At 36.5% G+C, this 14,275-nt stretch overlaps 1 protein-coding gene across 1 annotated transcript in view; it reads right to left on the bottom strand.

The window, feature by feature from the left end:
• Positions 1-14,275, bottom strand: part of OCA2 (OCA2 melanosomal transmembrane protein) — a 178,531-nt gene that overhangs the window by 95,948 nt on the left and 68,308 nt on the right. Inside the window, 1 exon segment of the mRNA XM_032204674.1 lies at positions 9,596-9,728. Within this exon segment, the coding sequence (XP_032060565.1) occupies positions 9,596-9,728 (133 nt within the window).

Below are 14,275 nucleotides of genomic sequence, written 5' to 3'. Positions count from 1 at the left end.
AGTTAACTGAAAAGTAAATTAAGTACTATGAATTATAGCTTAATCTAGCAATATTAATACCTATAACTTTAAGTAAATTTTTAAATCCCTGATATAATGTAATTTATTTCCTCAGTATTATTAGAGTGTAAGTAAATGTCATCTCCATTTTAAAAGCTCAGAAACTAAGTTAGAAAGGTGAAGTCCAAGTGTGGAAAGAATTTGCCTTGAGGAATTTCCAGCTCAACAACTGACACCTCTTTCCTGGAAGCAGCACCCCTCAAGAGGAGATGAGCATAAACGCTAATTCTGGAAAGGAAAAAATAATAATTTTATATATATATATATATATATATATATATGAAATGTCCTTGTCTTTATTCTGTTGAGTAGGACAATTTATAAATCATGTGGATAGGGGTAAGCAGACGCAAAAATATTGCAGGGTCTTCAAAACTGCAACAAAACACACTTTGCCTGATTCAGCTAAATACTTGCAAAGGAATGCAAGAAATCTGCACAGTGCTGCATAAAGTGATACAGAAGATTTATATCAGCTTTCAGACTGTTGGAGCCCCATTTGGTCACTGAAGCACCTAGGACATATTCAGATGCTCTGCATGGGATTGCAGCCATGGCGTAAGAAGTACAAGAGACCCTTGTCCCTGCAATAAAGCAGCTGAAGCCCAGGCAGAAAACTGCATGGCATTTCAGATTGAGCCACACTTTTAAACCACCTCTGTAGAGTTTTCTTCTGGGCAAGCTAGGGCAGACAACAACAGCCACAGGAGCCAGGCTGTTAAAAAAGATGAAAAACAGCAAGCATCTTTCTTAAAAACTGAAATGTATTTTCCTCATTGTGATTTGGATTGTCCCCTGTAATTTTAACTACTAAAAGAAGCATGAGGAATTTCAGCAAAACACTACAAGATCACCGCTACATTTTATGAGAGAGTAGTCAATTCAATACCTTTATGATGGTCACATAACACTCAGATGGAGTGATCTGCAGATATTAAAGAAAGTTAGGTCTCTCACAGTGTTTCAAGGTGGTTGAAAAAGATATACATTACTCTCCAGCTGGTTTCTTACTGAATGAGAGATGGGGTCTCAGGAAATATATACTCTGTTCTCCGACTTAGAGATGCAACATTATTTCAGTCATTTTGGATTTGCCCCTTAATTTCCTGTGCTTTATTTCCCCATCCTTCAAAAGCAGAAGTATGAGTATATTTAGGCTCCATGTGTACCATAAGCACTTGCCCAATATTATCACAATAATCTCTTCTGCTTGAGAATAGCAAAGGGTCATAGGAAGTAAAGAATAAAGTATTTTCAGCCTAAAATTTATCTAAAATCCCAGTACAGTTTATTTCAGAAGAAAAGTCATCTGGTCTGAAATCTATGAAAATAATTCCTGTTTACTCTCTATCAAGACATTTTAACTCAGACTGCTAGACTTAGCAATTGAAAGCCAATGTTTTCCATTAAAGTACAACCACCTCATAATTAAAAAAAAAAAAAAATGTTCAACTCACTATCCTTTTTTTTAGAAGTGGACAGATAAACTCCAATCATAAAACATTTTGCAGTAAACCAAACAACTGTTGAGGTCATTTCAATACCAAGGAAAAAAGAAAGTGCTACAAGCAAAGACTGAAAGATGGTATTCCCCAAGTCCTATTAAGAGAAAAGAACCATGAAAAGATACAGCCTCAAGAGGATACCTCTCATAATCCAAAAGATAAAAAAGAAAATGCTTCATCTAAGGGCAAAATGAAGAGCAAAATAAGCTCATTTCAGAACTAGCATATCTTTTTGCTGCTGGTTTAAGTGTAAGAAATGGTTACTAATAAGTTCAGCTCATTCAGCTTTGATACATAAAAAATGGCAAAAATAATTTAAAAATGTCAAGATTATGCTTTTTTTGTGAACAGTCATCACAGTAAAAGCTCTTTGGAGCAAAATGATACAGGGCATGTACTAAATTAACATAATATGTAGCGCTGTATACCAGGAAGATTTTAGGAGCTTTAGCACCAAAAGAGCAAAGTGAAAACTTTGTCATAGTGTATCATAAAACACTGTTAAAGAATTCCCAGGCCTTCCTGGAAAATGTATATCCATACTATTGTTCTGCAGTTGTGGTATGCACACAAAAATCTAGGGGGACAAGTGCTATAAAAGAAACTGCAGGTATCGCTTCCTAAATTTTTACCTCCCATCAGAGATTTTTCCGTACTGAATCCTTCAATGAAAAATGTATATAATAAAATTGTGAAGTGCTGCTCTATTGATTCAAAATACCACTGTATTATACTTTCTTTCTGAATAAGGCAGGTAAAGTAATATTACTGCAACCTTCTTCTGACAACTGCATTATCAATACACTAGGCAAATAAAATGCAATTGTCATATTTCCCTTATTCTGCAATGTCAGAATATCATTTTTATGACTTAAAAAACAAGAAAAGACAGATCAACATTTTCCTCTTTCCACGGGAAATACTCCGTCAACTCTAAAGGAATGCAAAGGACACATACAAGGATTTTAAACATAAAATGTTTTGAAATCTTTAAAAAAATATAAAAATCTTGAATACATGTAAAGTAAATAACTACAATTATTTTTATTCCTGATTATAGAAGAGCTACTGAAAGTGAAAATAATAAGAGATTATTTTTCGTTACATTTTCAAACATAAAACCATGACCCCTGGTGGATAGAACTGTGCTGGCGAAACAAAAGTAGACAGGTCCACAGGGACCATAAGACTAGTTCCTTTGAAACTGAAAGTCTTACCATTGTTTAAAATAAAAGATGTAAAATGTACAATAAATATATGGTCTTAGATTCCAACATAATTTGTAAGAAAGCTACATCTTTTAGCTTAGCACACTATACACTACAGTAGGAAAGCTAAAATATTAACTATTCATTGTTAATATACACAACTGGATTGCAGAGAAGAAAAAAAAAAAAAATTTTCCTATTCCACACTGTTCTTCAAGATTTAAAAATGCTTTCCATACACTGGGATGAGAGAGAGAGTGTGAGCAAGCTCAAAATATGAGTATTACCTATAATGTCAAATAGGGCAAAGTTTGGAGTATTCATGTATCCTTCATATCAAATCACTCATTTTTTATTCTGAAGCTCAAGGGAACATGCTAATGTACACATAGGCAGGCTGATCTCTCTCTTCCGTGCTTTGATTTTAAGCAGAAAAATCAATTCTAGGGTTGAGAAACATTTCCTAATCTAATTTTAATCATAACTGATTGAAAAAGAAATTCACAAGAAGTTGTGATAGATTCCCTATCTTGGGTGAGGACAGTAGAGTGCAATGTATGTTGCAAAACTGCCAGCCAGATCTAGCTTGGAGTTGAGTGCTTGAAAGCATTTTAAAATATTCCTTTCTTTGGACATTATTCTCTGAATAATCTGACTGTTGAATATCTCACCTGAACCAGCTTCCAAGTAAGCCAGCCTACTGCTTTCAACAGCTATGCTGAAACACCAATAGTGCTTTACTGGCAGTTAGTACCTACATAGGTACAAACACACCAGAGGACAGAGATTTACTGATGTATTTAATCCAGCTCAGTACATGACTTACCTCTCAGTGATTCTAACATGAAATGGTCCCCACTGTTACAAGTACCTTACTAACTAAAATAGGACTAAAGATCTTTCTCTGGCCCTGAGGAAAAGCATTACACAAAGTTGCAATGATCCTCCATGACACCTTATACCCTGTGTCCCTGCAGTGGCCCTGTGGCCCTGGACATTATTTGTATTTTATGTGGGATTTTTTCATTTGAAAGTGTCTGAAACCAGCATTGGGATTGTCTTGCAAATCATCAGAGTAGTTCTTCACTAGCATTAAACCAAAAGGTTGTACACCACACTGCAGGCCAGGGCATGAAGGTACACAACAGTGCTAGAGGATGCAGAGGCAACCAGGGTAGCATTGGAGGACTGTGTGAGTATTCAGGGAGCCAAACCTGTCGTCTTGTAAAAAACATCTTTGGAAGTGGTCCCTAGACTGAACTGGGGTGATGACGGGGGGAGAGATCCTACAAGTGCCCCAAAACCAAGCAAAATACAAAATTTAAACACACATTTATTTGACACAACTGATGTGACTAAATCATTTTTTAAATATCCTGTTATCAGCACTTTTAAGTGCCTACTGACAAACTTTGACTGATAAGTTATGTCTCAAGGCCAGAAAGAAACTATGAATCTGTTTGAATGATTGTCACAAAAGAATTATAGCTTGAGTGTGCTTGACAGGCCTAGGACCAACCTGTGTCTACATGGAACCCCAGGCTAGCGTCACAGGCCATGAGAGCCTGGTACAGAGAGAGTACATGACTTCTTCCAGCAGCAGACAGGACATCTCATGCCATAATAAAACACAAAAGCTGTTAAACCACAGCCACATGCCCTGGGGTTTGTTCCCCGAGGCAAGCACCTCAGAACCACAGCAGGCAAGGGGGTTCACAATGACAACACTGGGTTATACCTTGGGGTTAGCTACAGTTACAGCCTATGCTACTATGGGACCCAGAGAAATTCGTCAGAATTTAAGTGCTGAACAGGTTTTTCAGTTCCATCTTCCCTTCTGTCTTGACTTTCTTTCTAGCTGTGTCATCCTTTGGATAGTTTCATGCGAAATGAGGCCTGATGTAAGCAACACACTCTACATCCAGGAACATCTGGACATCTTGTGTACACAGCCAGCACAGTCCTATATGTTGTACATCTGACAACCCTGTTATCGCTCCCCTATTCTTTTCTCTTTTTCCATTCTAAAGTTTCTACCTATTTTCTGCTAGTTTTGTGCCTGTTTTTGTTTGTTTTCTTTTTGATCGTTTGTTTGTTTGTTTCCTCCTCCTTTCTAAGTTCTTCCTTTATAGAAGCAGCTGCAAAGCTCCACATGGAAGAAACAGATTTGCTCACTCATCTGGTTACCACATTTCACGTTGAGGGAAACAGTGTCATGTTTTTTCACACATTAAGCGTTTCACACACGACTGTGATTAATTAGAAAATTCCTTCTGCTGTAGGTTTTGCATACTATCCTACTACCACAGCATTATTTTCCCAGATGCTGCAGACAGTGAACTACATAGAGAATAAACATGCTCCCCCCTCACTTATCATCACCCCTCCTGTTTCAATAGTGGGTCTCTCTTTTAACAAGCAAAACAATCAAGAACTGGAGCAAGCAACACAGAAGAAATTGGGAGCTGGTGCCAAATCAGTCATCACAGCAAGTGAATGTTCTTCTTCTTTGGCAAAGAATGTCAAGCATAATACTTGTCACCAAACTACATGTCAACCACTGTCCTGGGGAAAAGGATCTTCCCAAGCACTAAGGTCCACAGATCCACAGTCTCATAAGTGAAACATAACAGCATATTTTCATATTCATATATGTATCATTTCATATTTCATATATATATCATTTTCATGCTTCCCAGGGACTAAGTAACACTAGGTTAACCCTTAAGGGATGTAAAATCTTTGATTTCAAATAAGAAAATGTCTTGGGAGCGTGAAGGAGAGGGGACAGAACAGCTACATTAATTCCTCTGCCACTCATATACTGTTATTTTGCCTTATTTATTCTATTGTGAAAGAGTACATATACCTTTTAAAACTTCATAGCAGCCTACTCCAGTCCTAGCATCTTTTTCCACAACACAGAACAAGGTGCAGGTTTATCAGATGAAAGTCAAACTCAAAAAATTCCTTATGATATCCCTTCATTTTTCAGAAGAATTTATCTCTTCCATGGTTGAGTCCTTCAGATTCTTTTTTTATGTTGTAATATGCTACGCTTCAAGTAACTGCAGGTAAATGGTACTACTGGGGAAGAGATATGTGTTTTTCTTGCTGCACAAGTGCTACAGCTCAGTTCAAAGACAACAACTTAAAGACACTGGTAACACACTGCATTGAAATCAATCTGCCAATGTGTTATCAGAATAACAGCACTGTTTTTTCTTAAAATTAAGAAAATTAAATTCTTCAGTATAGGCCAAAACAACAGAAAAATCTTAAAGCACAAGGAAGACTAAAAAAAATAAAAATCTTAGGAGAATAATACAAGTGTCACATATCTTGCTTAATTGCTAATTGGGGGCAGAATGAGGGAAGGCAGAAATTTAGCTGATTAAAGCAGCTGCTTCAAACAAGCCATTTCAAGTTAACACAGAATCATTGCCATCTGAAATGCAAGGACCTCTGAAAACACCTTGGAACACATTGTGCTCCTTCTGCAAATCCAAATTGCTCCAGCTACCTATTAATAGAGCCTGTGTTTGTTGCTTTCTCTTCCCATTTCACTGAAAATTTCAATAGAAGAAGTACTGCTTTAGCATTTGTTCTAATTGAACGGCTACTGATTAGCTTTGCAGCAATGGAGGAGCTGCTGATTATGAGAAAAGATACATGGTATACTGATTATAAGGCTGCTATATCTGAACATACTAAGCTGCAAGTAGCAATAATTACTGGGAGATGAATTGAAATATGCTAGCTTCTGTACAGTGTTTCATTCACAAAAATGTTATGTAAGTGAATAGATTGTACTATTCAAGGTAACCCAACAGTTATTATGTGTACTTGGTTTCTAAAAAAAAAAAAATAAATAAAATAAATTTAAAAGCATGTTTTAAATTTTATGGATGAAAGAAAAATAATTGTATTTTCTAAAATGTGTATTCACAAAATAATGCTTTTATGCTAGGAGTAAAATTGCTCAGAGTTGATAAAATGAATTTTCTGACTTTGCAGATATTACTTATCTCAGGACACTTTTCAAGGTGGCATTTTTAAAGATAATTGAAGTATATAACTCTAGTTATTCATGAAAAGGTCCACAAAGCTATGATTTTTATTAGAAAATAAGAAATGAATAAAAGTAAATTAATTCTCTTTAAATAAGAAAGTTGGCAAGTTACAAAAAATGCTGAGTACCAAAGATTTTAATAATATACTTCCAAGCAACAAAGAAAAATAATCATTTTTTATAATGATGCATAATTACAAATGGCTTTATCTGGAAGGTTCAAGGGTTTCTTTTCTCCTTAACAAAAAGATAAGTCCTCTCCCAGAGATGATCTCATCTACAAAAGATTGTCATTCTTGAGTCCTGTGTAGAACAGGTGGGAACTTACACTTCAGCATTTTGGTACAGAAGAGAGTGAGCAATAGAAACATGAGCGAATTGCCTACATGTTCAGATTATGCATTATTTTCAGCAATAGTGTCTTCCCATAAGGCAAAACTCAACATTAAGTATTTCAAGGGGACAAATTTGAGGCATATCTGTGGCTAGGTGAGGAGAACATCCTCTTCTGCATGCTAGCACCACCAATTTTCATTGAGTTAGTCATTTCCTCTAAAGGTATTCCTGGCTCCCAAGATAAAAATTGAGCTTTTTGAATGTATACTGATGTAGTATATAAAGGTGAGCCAGAATTGTCTTATCATTTTGTCTACCAGCAAATAAAATATTTTCTCTCTTTGACCCAGAACTACATGGTCAATAGATTTATTTATCAGGTGAGGAAAACTTCTTGCAGTGCCCTCTTCAGTATGAGAAGTTAGGAAAATAAGATTCTCAATGGCATTTCTGAAAAAAAAAAAAAAAAAAAAAAAAAAAAATCTTGTTTTGTGGTGTGACAGATAAATATTTAGGCATTTTAGAGACTGACCTCATTGCTTTATTTCTCTTGCTCTCAGGATCAAATGTCTAAGGATGCAGAAAGCCTCATCTGTTGTACAATAGCACAGTAATGAATACGTGTATCTCATACCAAGAAAACAAACAGAAAGAAATTTATCTTTAATTTTCTTAGAAAACTGTTAGGCAGAACACCCCAAAAACTCTCTTCTTCTTAACATTGAGCAGGACTTTGACCCCTAGAGCTGTGAACAGATAGGCTGAGAGCACTTTGTGCTGAATGGGCACTGCAGTCACAGAATCCCAGAACGGTTGAGGTTGGAAGGGACCTCTGAAGATCATCTAGTTCAACACCCCTGTTGAGCAGGACAACCTAGAGCACATTGTACAGGATGGCATCCAAGCAGGTTTTGAATATCTCCAGAGAGGGAGACTCCACAACCTCTCTGGGCAACCTATGCCAGTGCTCTGTCACCCTCACAGCACAGAAGTGCCCTCTCATATTCAGTTGGAACTTCCTGTGCTTCAGTTTGTGGCCATTGCCCCTCAGTCCCTCAAAACCAGATATCTGCACAAAAGCCAACTTCCCAGGTGGTGAAATCTCTGTCCGAACTTTCTTACAGATGAGATTCAAAAGACAGGATACATCTGCTGAGGAGAGAGGACTGTTGTTTCTGTCTTTTTAATACTCCTAAAGCTAGTTTTCCTTGTGCCAAGGCAAGTCACTACTAGAGGTACTCATCTTGCCTAAATTAGGCATGTATTGTGAAAATCTCTACCACTCAATCACCTTAATCTCCCTTTAAACCCAAAGGAGAGTTATAAACTTTCTGGGATGTGATATATCTGTTCTATTGTAGACTGCTATATTAAGCTTTAGAAGGGCTTATCTTCTTCTGTGGGTTATAAAAGAAGCCAAGTTATATCAGCCATATCAAAATCTGTCCTCACCATACTAAACAGACCCCACATTCACGGTTCATTCACATGGTCTATGGTAGCCTGGATCCCGAGTCTACAACAAGCAAAAATGAAAAACCTTCACTCCTGGAGAAGAAACAGTTATACTCAGCTATCTTTGTAGTACAAAACCCATTAAGAAATTATGATTTGTGAATCATTTCTCACCTCATAAAGAAATTATAGACATTTGGGTGTTATTATTAAGTTTCACCACTCAAACAGAAGCCTGAGAACAATGACGAAAACTTCAAAACCACCAAATAGAAAGACATAAAAGCACAAAGACAAAAAGGGACTGACGTACTCAACAGCTATTGTAAAGGCCAGTGGAACAGCATTACCAAGACTTCTAGAAACTATGAAAGTATGCAATCTAAAAAAAAATACATTTAGATGTACTAAATTACAGAAATTATACACCAGAGAAAGCTAAGTTTGGAAAAGCCACAGAGGAAAGCTGGAAAAATTCTTCTAGCATTGAAGAAACATTCTTCACTGACTGCAGACCAGGAAAATATGGCTGAAAAAATCCAGTGGGAGAAACCAACAGTGAGGGAATATATTAGTGCATTCTCATAAGGGAAACCTGGCATATATCTAAAACAAAGCTGTGAACTGAGCACCTTGAGCAGATGGTAACTATTGTGATACAGAACACTCCGGTATTCAAGCCTTTGGCTATAAATGATGCAAGTTATCCCCATAAAATTTGAAAGATATTTAATTATTCATATCAATACCTCAAGCTTAGCATCAAGAAAAATATCTATTTCTAGAAGTCAGAAAATATCACAATTAAAAATCAAACCTTAAAATGTAATATTCAGAGACTGAAGGTGAATGGGCACATCCTCTGAGGACAACATTGTTGTAGGCACTAATCAGTCCCTACTTAACATATATTCCTATTAAAGTAGTGTTTATTACAATGTTTTCATGCTCACACTTACCAACAATTTCACTCGGCTCCTTATTGTAAAGTTTTTTGTTCCAGTAAAGAAGTCTGAGAAAAGGAAAGGAGACCAGAACAACAAGGCAGATACCAACAAACATATGTCCTGTGAAGGCTGCAAAATCCAATCCCTGGAAATAAAAATGAAAACATAAATTTAAAAAAAAAAAAAAAACATCAGTTATTTTCCTATAATACCTACAGGGAAAAGTATTCAATTATATGTACTTTAGCAATCAATAATAAATAGAAAGCAATAAAATCAGTTCCAAGTACAGTATATGCTGTATTTCATCTGTTTCAAGGAGACAAGCAACATTACAATTTAGTTCAGAGAACTCAAAAATAGTGTTAGGAGTTATTCTGAAATGCATTCAGTGTTCCTAAAACAGATTTTAAAAGAAAAAAAAAAATTACTTTCATCACTTTAACTTCATTTTAAAATCATACTGAATCACAGAAATAGGTGTTTTCAATGATCAACTTTGTTTTAAACTGAAGACGACATGGATTTTACAATAACCCTATCAGAGCCAGGATTTCATTTAAAGTAAGTAATGTTCTTCTACAATAAAATATACCTCAACAGTCTGATTATTTTTCTGCGTGCTTAATAAACACATATATTTCTTTATATTTTGCATAATGAACCCCTTTAATTAAGAAGTTCTTAAAATAGAAAGTGTAATATGTTAAAAAGCTGTTGCTTTAAACAATTAAAATTGATAGTGACCATTTTCCCTAATACTATGAAGTTGGCCATGCTTTGATTAGGACATAGGACTAGACAGCCTTCTGGACTAGACATTGGACTAGATAGCCTTTCAACTGAATTACTCTGTAATTCTGTATTATACAAGCTGTAGTGGACCAAGGTTAGCCTTTCAGCTGGGATATTCTGAACTAGTCAGGACCAACCTGTCCAAAACAAGTTACACACAAAGCTTCAAGGGGGATCATGTCCAAGCATTCAGGTAGCAAGGAACTGTCCCATATCCACAGGGCAGAGGTTGCCTGAAATGGCGATCCCTGCAGAGCAGCTCCTTGACTCTTGGGAGCACAGTAACTCTATGGGTAACTCAGACTGTCCAAACTGAACCTTCATAGTTTCTGCTGACTTTCCAATCTCTAGAAAGTCATGGGATCTCCCCATTCCACCCTATGTCTGTGCAACAGTGAGTGACTTGTCTTGTACCAAATATTTGTGTGCTACCTTCTGTAATGCCAATACAAATTAAAAACAGTTTCCCATGCAGCATTACCTCCTGTGTGTTAAGACTACTGAGGATTTACTAACTGAAATATGGGTTCTTGTGTATTGTCTCCTACTAAAACAATTTACATAAAAATGTTCTAGCTGAAATCACTTCAGTTTAAAAAAGGGGGGGAAATGTTTCCCCATTACATTTTTTTTAATAGCACAAGAAACTGATTAAAGTAATTAAGAATTTTCATAGACAGATAAAGATTAGTGGTCTTTAAAAAAAAAAAAAAAAAAAAAAAAATAATAAATAAATCCATAGTTTGCAGACAAGCACAATCAAGTAAATATGCAGACCTGGGTTTAGAATTTAGTCCTACTAAAAATACAGGATTCTGCTACATTAACTCAAGAAATTTATCATTAGTTACTATTTAGTAGTAGATTCTTTGCCTATTCTACAGACACTAAAAGGTAAAACTGCATGCATTGGCTTTTCATTATAACTCAGCTAGTTCCATATTTTTTATGACAAAAGAAAGAAGATTCTTCAGGAACTGGAACAAGATTTTTTTTTTTATTTTTTTTTTTTTTAAGAATCGGACAGAAAAACATGATACCACAATGGAAAATAATATACCTTCATTCAGTTTGCCTACCTATTAGTTCAGCCAGTTGAATGTCTGACACCGCTGCAAGATGCTCTTTACTACCAAACTTTTATTAATGCTCAGAAAGTTTGGCCTGTAGGCATCAAGTCAAGATTTCAGACTACAAGACATATTTCTATGAAGGATGAAATCAGCATTCATAGATCAGGAAATTTACAAATAGCAATGAAAGAAGAAAAAAAAGGATCAATATTTGTAAGACCTGTTCCCAAAGTATATAAGGTCCATATCCCCCACACTTTTTTCCTTAATTACAGACATTTGCCATGAGCAGTGAATCTAATTCTTATACAGGTTGTCTCTAAGATTATGGCCAAAATGAAAAATCAGAAAGTTTTGTCTGGACATTGAGAATCCTGAAAACCAAAGAGAACTGAATTTCTGTTCAGAAATTGCTCAGATATTGACAACATGCCATTTAAGAGTCTTGGAAGTATGGAAAATAAGTATTCAGTTTTAGGTGGTCTTTAAAACGATCTGAGAGTTAGGAACTTGAAAGGAGTTAAGCTGTAAAAACACTGTAGCTACACCAGACAAAACAGTAATGCCTAAATCTGCCTGAAAAGAAAAAAAAAAAAAAAAAAGAAAAAAAAAAAAAGTTATCCTCTGACTAACCAAATGGCTGGGAACCAGCTGGTTGAGGACCAATAAAGAAATGAAGTGTTAGCAGAATATACCTAACCCACAATTACCAGAACTAGGAAAATCACTTTTACATCCGACCTAGTGTCAATAAGCATAGTGGCCACAAAGCTTTCTTAGGCTGCCAACAACATGTTCTCATCCTGAAGGAGGGTGCCAGCTACCAGGTGGAGTATTCTCTGCAGAGATACTCAGGCATAAAGCTAATTGCTAGTGTAGGAGATAAAGAAATAAAATAGGAACCTGAAGAATCCCAGAAAACTAGAGTTTAAGCTGGTGATGGCCCCACCATATGTTAATAGAACTTAAGTGGCTCATGGCAAACAACTGCTAAGATTTACAAAGTCACCTCCTGGAAGTTTTGGATACCAAACACCAATTTTAAAGCAAAACAACTGTGCTTTATTATTGAAGTACTGCAATGCAGGAGCTTCTCAAACAAAAAATACAGCAAAAGAAATGTGCTCCCTGAAACCCATAAAACTAATTGCTCTATGAAAACGAAAGTCACATCAACCTGGAAGACAAACTAAAATACTGAGGTTAATAAGGAGGTCTCAGGACTGACAGAGATGAAAGGAATCAAAATGAGATATAGCTCACAATACTCTTAAAAATCAGGTTTAATATAGTTTCACAACATAAGAGCTGACACAGTCTGAAGAGTGATTTGCAGACATCATCAGAAGAGGGAAAAAAAATATCTACCTGATTTTTAGCATCCTACCTGGGAGCTTACTCAAACTTTTCAAAGAGCAGCTGGTTGAGATTCAGAATTTTGTTAAACTTCATAATATCACCCCATTGATCTCTCTTATATCTGAGATCCTTGGGGAAGAACAAAATGTGCTTCTCTGCTGTGACTGCAGAACAGCTTTCCAATTCAGCTGAAACAAATCATTTTCTGACATGGAGTGTGTTTATTTCAGGAAAGAGCTTGCACAATGATATTGCCCACAATAGTGCAAGGCTGGATTCAATTCTCCTCTCTTCGCTTGCTTCCAGCTTTTTCTCTTGTTTCCTCCTTACAGCAATCCGCAGCAGTCAGCATGTGAAAATGACACCTGATGATCAGTAGCACCTTGGATAACTTGTTGCCACTATGAGGAAGCTGAGGACTACAATGTGCAATCCCTCTTATTCCCAATATCAGAAGCACTGGTGGTGCAAATGAGTTTCCCGCCCACCCTGATGCTTTGGGCTGGGTGCTTAGTACCCACCTCTCCAGCACACAGAATATGCTCTCAGGGAAGGAGCAGGCAGATTTATTTCCCACCAGACATTCTCAGGTAACTAGTAGCCAACTGGCAGCTTCTGGAGAACTTTCAAAAACCATTTCTATTTTCTGAGAAGGAAATAGAAAAGAGGAAAGGGAACAGGATAAGGAGGAATGAGTTTGGCAAAACCAAGCTCTGACAATAGGGCAACATACTGATTTGTTAATTTAGCAGAGGAACGATCATGACAGAGATCCTCAGGTTTCCTGCTGCTCTGTTACAAAGAGTTTAGGTCACATCACAGATACCAATATCACAGCAGAGGATCGCAAGATGGTGGCACAGACAATTCACCCGTCGCTCCTGCTCCCTTGCCCACACTCTGGTAAGGGCATGCAACATCTACACAGAGCCTGTATTCATACTCTGTGTGCCTTTTATACCTCCTGAGTTCTCTGCAATGCTGGGACCAAGATTCAGCATTTAGAAAAACACATTAAAGCGTTCCACATGTCTGCTGCATACAACAAAATGTCTTTTTCATAAAGATTTTCTTTTTTCCTGCACAATAGACTGAAATAAAATTGACATGCACAAAAGGCAAGAAATACTTTTCTTCCAGGGGATTTCAATCCATCAGATAAATACAATACATGCCTCAAATGTCCCCTACTTGAGGCTATGCTGATTGTGTTAAATTTCTCCTGTTCCCCAGACAACAATGAAAATCTAAAGATTTTGTTTTACGGAGACAGCAGCCTAAAGGTTCCCTTGCCTACAGACTCAAAGCTGAAAGAGTGGGCATCTTTCTTTAGTTTATGGTTTTAAACATGAAGTCAAATATATCAATTTCGTATTAGGAGGAAGTGTCATACTGTTTTCCTGAAATGCTAGCTTTCCATCATCCTGACCTGTTTTGTTTGTTTGTTTATGGGGGAGAGGGGTTG

Source organism: Aythya fuligula, chromosome 1 (genome assembly GCF_009819795.1).
Source record: "Aythya fuligula isolate bAytFul2 chromosome 1, bAytFul2.pri, whole genome shotgun sequence".
In the NCBI taxonomy this organism is placed as follows: domain Eukaryota; kingdom Metazoa; phylum Chordata; class Aves; order Anseriformes; family Anatidae; genus Aythya; species Aythya fuligula.
This window is presented reverse-complemented; position numbering and strand designations above follow the sequence as displayed.